Here is a 7169-nt window from a genome sequence, read left to right on the forward strand (position 1 = left end):
TTCCAAGTATTTGACAATTGCACTCCTTTGGGTGTTCCCCGTGGCATCTTGGAGTCTTTATAGTTCCTTGAGGTCTAACAGTGTGGACAGGTAAACAACGGAATTTAAAATGAGAAGCATGATCAAAAGCGACAGAGAACAGAGAAAGTTTCAGCATGAGATGAAAACTAAACAGCAACAAAAAAACCCCGTTGTCGCAACAGCACGTGGGTTTGTGAGCAATGCGGGAATCTGTTTAAAATGGAAAAAATAGGAGTGCTCAGTTATTTTTATGACGAGTGGAGGAGTAACGGAGGTAGTGCTGTTTTAATTTTAAAGCCAGATATTTGAGGAAGTGGATTGCAGCAGTTGTTTCATGTTTAATTATTTCTCAAGCTGCCGTTCAGCTGAAGAGAAGAACGATAAAGCAGTGGTTGCTGCTGTTGTCTTGAGTGAGTTATGCCATTCCTCTCTACGGGATCTGAACCAGTGAAGACCTTTTTTATGCTGTTTTTTCCTGCACTGATTTACAGTTTCTTCTCATGACAAATCTTTCAGAAGTGGCAGCACACAGAAAATGGTAGGTGAAAGTTTCATTTTAAAGTTGTTAGTGCTCTTGGGCTGGAACTGCTGGGAAAGGTTTTCAAGAGTATATTCTCAAATTCTGCTTTTAGATGTCCAAATTCACTGTTGTGGCTATAAGTTGCAATTTTAATAATGATAGGAAATGAGAGTTTTACACTAATATACTAGGGGAAGAGTATAGTAAAGTGTTTTCTACTAGCTGTAATTCCTGCGTTGCTCATTGCTCTCTGGCCTTTCACTCTTTCACCTTTAAAAATGCATAAGGAATACTTACAGTCCTGCTGTTTCTGAATATTTGAAGAACGCCACAAATCAGATGGAATTCAGTTTTGGATTTGTACATATCCTCAGTTAATATTAGAATAGAAGTATTTCTGAACTTATGAACAAAAACATAGATCACAGAGAAAAGGACAACTCACATGCATATCTTAGGTGTACTTTTAAACTACGTTTCTGAATACAAGAACTTTGTACAAGTTAGCATTGCCTACTGTTGGGAACCAGCATTAGTAAGAGAGTGGACTCTGATAGGCAGAGGTTCCTTCCAACCCCTATTCTTTGATTGCTTATTTCTTTTAATTTCATCTGTCTTCTTTATTTTTCTCTAGTACAGTACTGGGCACAAGGTGTGTTGCATGTGGACAGTTACACAGCACCAGACTGCAACAATTGGCATGCAAAATAACATTAACATTAAAGGGACATGGAGATGCAAGTTTTGCAGAGAAATGAAACTCAAAGAGAGTAAAAGCTAGGCTTGCTCTGCAAAAATGCCTGGATTCCTAAAAATTCTGCAGCAGGTCTGCATTCAAAATCTGAGCATTTTACGAGTCTCTGTAGACAATTTTTTGACACCAGAAGGAACCTTCAAAGATGTTCCTGAAGACTTTGATGTCCCAAATTCATTGTACCTGCCTTCAGGCCTCTAGTAGTACAGTGCCTCTATACCCAGGCAACTCCCTCCACGCTGTGAGGGCTGAGCAGCTCTGCAGAGGAGCCCTACCCTGCTCCCCTGCTTACTCCTAGATACCAGTGCACTCCAGGTTGATGGCACTGCATTGAGAAATACAAATAAGTGCCTAGAATTTAGTCCCCAAGTGTAGGATCTGAGTACAAATGCACAGAGAAAGTTGGTGATGATCTAGGCAGCAATGTCATGTTGTCCAAGTCCTAATTTAGAGCTTGGATGGAGGGGTTTAACTTGACTTAGCAAACTTAACTTGACCATGATTCCGACTAACTTTTCCTCAACAGCAGCAAACCTGTGGTTTGCAGCAGGTTTTCCTTTTTTATTTTAAAATAGCCACTCAACTCAGATTCCAGTGGTTGGCAAGGCCATCCTTTTTCCCAGGCTTGCTGCATGGCATGGATTTAGTTGAATAGCACCAGTAAATAAAATTAAATGCACTGTTACTTAGCGTTTTTGCTCGTCTAGTAAAATGTCATTACATAAATAATTCAGTGTGTTTCCTTGTAAAGAAAGAAGGCAGAATTTTTACAATAACGTACCCAAATGTTGTCTCTTTTCATTGAAAGACAGACCCTCAGTTTTCTATGTGATTAATTTTAATGGTAGTGTCCCTCCTTTTCCCTCCCACCTTCTTGTCTACATTAATTCAGAAATAAAGAAGTCTTCAAAAAAATTTTTGGATAGTCAAAGGAAACAAATGTATTTTATCTTCTCCATATTAGCTCCCATCTTGCTCTGATTATTCTTATTCATCATTTTCATTCAAGTGCTTGTCTATGTTAGAAAATTAGAAAAGTTAAATTCCTCTAAAGTTAACTTGTTAGACTGTACTGAAGACACTGGTGAATGATCTGATCCATGTCTTCAGTCTGGGTGAGTTTCCAAAGTAAACTAGTATATACCAAATGAAGATTATTTTGATACAACTAATGATTCACAAGAACTGAAGATAATTAGATATGACTCATTGCCTTGAAATTCAAGGGCAGCTTTTTCCTTGAGTAATTGTAAAAATGTTGGGAAAGGGCTACCAATCTGGATATTTAACCAAATTTCCATTTTCTGTGAACTCACTGAAGAGAAGAAGATTCTGTAGCTCTTCCTCAGAAAAGGAAAAGAGATCACAGTGGAGGAAAGGCTTCTAGTACTAGGAATGCTATATGATTTTCAAGTGCAAAAATAGAGAGCTCAGGATCTGCCCTAGACTTTTGCATTTTTCCATCCATACTGAGGCCTTGTATTCAAAAGCTCACTGAATGAATCCCTGAAGTGATTCTATCTAGTTGTTGAATCTAGAGAGCAGAAATGCAGTGCTGTGAGAGATTTGATCTAGCTTCACTTCCATTTGCTGCCTCGCTAGTCAGTAGAGCTCTCCTCCAGATACATAGATGAACAGGAGATTTAGTGTTGTTATCTGAAATAACAAAGAAACACTTCTGAAAGGATACTGAAAGGATACACTATTGTATGTAAACAGAGCATAAAACAGGAAGTCCCAGTTAATCTGTCATATACAAAACATGTTCAGGGGAACTCTCAGTAGTGTTTTCCCATACTGTCTATGCAGTGAGCAGGTCCTTGTATGTACTGAATTACTACAACACTTTTAAGAGACATACTCAATTTTAAACACCTTTTATTTTTCTATTTAGACCTACAATTAACATAAAGCCCCCTGGACCCTCTCTCCTTATTGGACAGTGAAAATGTAAGCTGCTATTAAAGGATATTGAAGTACATCCATATTCCTTCTGAAAATTTACTTTGCTCGTTTATGTATATTATACAGCTGCATTCTGCTGGATATCTAACATTGCTTACCCTTAAATAAAGAGAATTCACGTAAACAGACTTAAGTACATACCTTGTCTTTTTTTTTAGCAGATTCCTTAATTTCTTTATGATTCACTATTTAGAGAGTGATATTTGTCTTATCAGTGCAATATTTAATTATAATAAAGAAAAAAAAACATCTGAGGAAATGTCAATACACGCCTTCCCCCAGATTTAGAATCCTTCCTACACATCCATTTCTGGCCAGCATGAGACAAGATCCTAGGTTATCCCTGTGTTTGGTTTGCCCCAGTACATGTCCTATGACATTTGTTGCCATTGCATTTGATTGATACCTCCCTACTTCCTTATTTTTAGGTACGTCATGCAAAGATGTCAAATGCGCTGCTGACTGTCTTGCTCTTCTTATTTCCAATGTGGCTATCAGGACATTGGTTTCCCAAAACTTTACCCTGTGATGTGGAAGCCTTTGAAGGTACTGTGAGAGTAGACTGCAGCGATCGTCACCTCACGGAAGTCCCCAGAGGGATCCCTGGAAACGCTACTAACCTGACCCTGACTATTAACCATATCCCCCGTATCTCTCCAGCATCCTTTATTCAGCTTGAAAACCTTGTGGAGATTGACTTCAGATGCAACTGCGTGCCTCCCAGACTGGGACCCAAAGATAGTGTGTGCACCACACCACCATCAATTGAGAATGGCAGTTTTGCCGCTCTGACAAGACTGAAGTCATTGTATTTGGATGCAAACCAACTGTCAGAAATACCCCAGGGTCTTCCTGCTAGTCTACGACTGCTGAGTCTGGAAGCAAACAAAATTTTTTCTATTAAAAAAAACACTTTTTCAGGGCTAAGAAATATAGAATTACTGTATCTGGGACAGAATTGTTACTACCGTAATCCGTGCAATGTTTCTTTTGAAATTGAAAAAACAGCCTTTCTGAATCTGAAAAATTTGACAGTACTCTCCCTGAAGTCTAACAACTTAACTTTTATTCCACCCAACTTGTCTTCAACTTTAAAAGAATTGTATATTTACAATAACAGAATTCAAGAGGTTCAGGAACATGATTTAAGTACCCTTCACAACCTAGAAATTCTTGATCTCAGTGGCAATTGCCCACGTTGCTATAATGCCCCATATCCTTGTACTCCCTGCCCTAATATCTCAATTAAGATTCATTCAAAGGCTTTTTATTCCTTGAAAAAATTAAGAATTTTGAGGCTTCACAGTAACTCTCTTCGGAGTATACCAAGCAGCTGGTTTAAAACCATCAAGAATCTCAAAGATCTTGACCTATCCCAAAACTTCCTCATAAAGGAGATTGGAGACGCTCAATTTTTGAAGCTTATCCCCAGTCTTGTAGAGCTGGATCTGTCCTTTAATTTTGAATTGCAGATGTATTCTCCATCCTTGAATCTGTCTAAGACATTTTCCTCCCTCTCTAACCTGGAAACCCTAAGAATCAAGGGTTATGTCTTTAAAGAACTGAGAGAAGGAAATCTAGATCCATTACTCGGTCTTAGAAATCTGACAGTGTTGGATCTTGGGACTAATTTTATTAAAATTGCTGACCTAAGAGTGTTCAAGAAATTCCAAGCTCTCAAAATCATAGATCTCTCAGTGAATAAAATTTCTCCTTCTTCAGGTGAAAATAACTTTTATGGATTTTGCTCTGATCCCAGGATTACAGTAGAGCAATACAGCAGGCAAGTTTTACAAGAGATGCATTACTTTAGGTATGATGAGTATGGTCGAAGTTGCAAGTCTAAAGACAAAGAGGCTGATTCCTACCAACCTTCGGTCAATGAAGATTGCATGAATTATGGAAAAACTCTAGATTTAAGCAGAAACAACATATTTTTTGTTAACTCTGTAGACTTCCAGGATCTTAGTTTCCTCAAATGCCTCAACTTGTCAGGTAATGCCATAAGTCAAACTTTAAATGGAAGCGAATTCTGCTACCTGTCTGGATTGAAATATCTGGATTTTTCTAACAACAGGATTGATTTGCTATACTCAACTGCTTTCAAAGAGCTGAAATTTTTAGAAGTTCTAGATCTGAGCAATAACAAACATTACTTTCTGGCAGAAGGTGTTAGTCACGTGCTTAGTTTTATGAAAAACTTGGCCTATCTGAAGAAGCTGATGATGAATGAGAATGAGATTTCTACCTCTATTAGCATGGGGATGGAAAGTCAATCTCTTAAAACTTTAGAATTTCGGGGAAATCGTTTAGATATTTTTTGGGCAGATGGGAAGACTGAATATCTGTCATTCTTCAAGAATCTGACCAAACTGGAACAACTGGATATTTCCTCTAACATGCTCAGCTTTTTACCTCCTGATGTTTTTTCAGCTATGCCTCCAGAACTCAAGATACTGAACTTAACCAGTAACCGGTTGAAGACATTCAACTGGGGAAAACTCTACTTATTGACCAGGCTAATAACTCTGGACCTCAGCAATAACCTTCTGACTACTGTTCCCCGAAAGCTGTCCAATTGCACTTCAACTCTTCAAGAACTGATACTCCGAAACAATCGTATTACACGGATAACCAAATATTTTCTCAGAGGTGCCATTACGTTGTCATACTTGGACCTCAGCTCAAACAAGATCCAAATAATTAAGAAATCTAGCTTCCCTGAGAATATCATAAACAACCTGAGGATGCTGCTTTTGCACAACAATCCTTTCAAGTGCAACTGTGATGCAGTATGGTTTGTTGGGTGGATCAATCAGACTCACGTGACAATTCCTCTTCTGGCCACAGATGTGACCTGTGCTGGCCCAGGGGCACACAAAGGAAGGAGCTTGGTTTTCCTGGATCTGAATACCTGTGAGCTGGACACATCCTATTTGATCATGTATGCTTTATCAACTTCAGCTGTCCTAAGTTTAATAACGTTTGCAGTTATGAGTCACCTCTATTTCTGGGATGTGTGGTATAGCTATCATTACTGCACTGCCAAGTTGAAAGGCTATAGACGTTTACCTTTACCAGATGCCTGCTATGATGCTTTTATTGCCTATGACAATACTGATCTGGCTGTGAATGAATGGGTGATGACAGAATTGGTTGAAAAGCTGGAAGATCAAAAAGCCAGACAGTTCAATTTATGCTTGGAAGAAAGAGACTGGCTTCCAGGACAGCCAGTCTTTGACAACCTTTCCCAGAGTATTCAACTGAGCAAAAAGACCATATTTGTGCTGACCAACAAGTATATTAAAAGTGGCACTTTCAAGACAACATTTTACATGGCCCACCAACGACTTCTAGATGAAAAAATTGATGTGATTATCTTGATATTTCTTGAGAAAGTATTACAGAAGTCCCGATATGTTCGGCTGAGGAAGAGGCTGTGCAGAAGTTCTGTTCTGGAATGGCCAACTAACCCTCGATCTCAGCCTTACTTCTGGCAGTGTCTGAAAAATGCCATAGCTGTGAACAATACCCTGGCTTACAACAAACTTCTCCAGGAGACTGTTTAGCTTTACTGCTCCCTGTAAAATACTGTTACTGTGTGTGGTGAGGAAAAGATACTGAACTTGCTATGGAGAAAATGTGAAAGTGGAGAGGATAAATGTAATTGTGATATGATTCTCAAAAATGAAATGCACAATCTGTTCCAAAGATAATAATTCAACTGTTTCGCTATGACAACATTAAATATAAACTGTTGCCAGCACAGATGTTTAGCTGATGCACACCTCATTTAACATTTGCAGCAAGAGAAGATGCAACAGAGTCACCACTCCCTGTTTCAGTTCAGTGGAGAACATCTGACATCACCTGGCTGGGTCAAGTGTGAGTGAGACAATTGATCAGCTC

At 38.8% G+C, this 7169-nt stretch overlaps 1 protein-coding gene across 1 annotated transcript; it reads left to right on the forward strand.

Annotated features, from left to right (window-relative positions):
- Positions 1 to 521: 521 nt before the first annotated feature.
- Positions 522 to 6829, forward strand: LOC306958074 (toll-like receptor 7; the record flags this gene model as incomplete). The annotated part of the gene is given in 3 exon segments (XM_079549476.1): positions 522 to 549; positions 552 to 559; positions 3689 to 6829. Coding segments are annotated over 3 exon segments (3177 nt in total).
- Positions 6830 to 7169: the final 340 nt, after the last annotated feature.

Source organism: Tetrao urogallus, assembly GCF_951394365.1.
Source record: "Tetrao urogallus genome assembly, chromosome: 1".
In the NCBI taxonomy this organism is placed as follows: Eukaryota; Metazoa; Chordata; class Aves; order Galliformes; family Phasianidae; genus Tetrao; species Tetrao urogallus.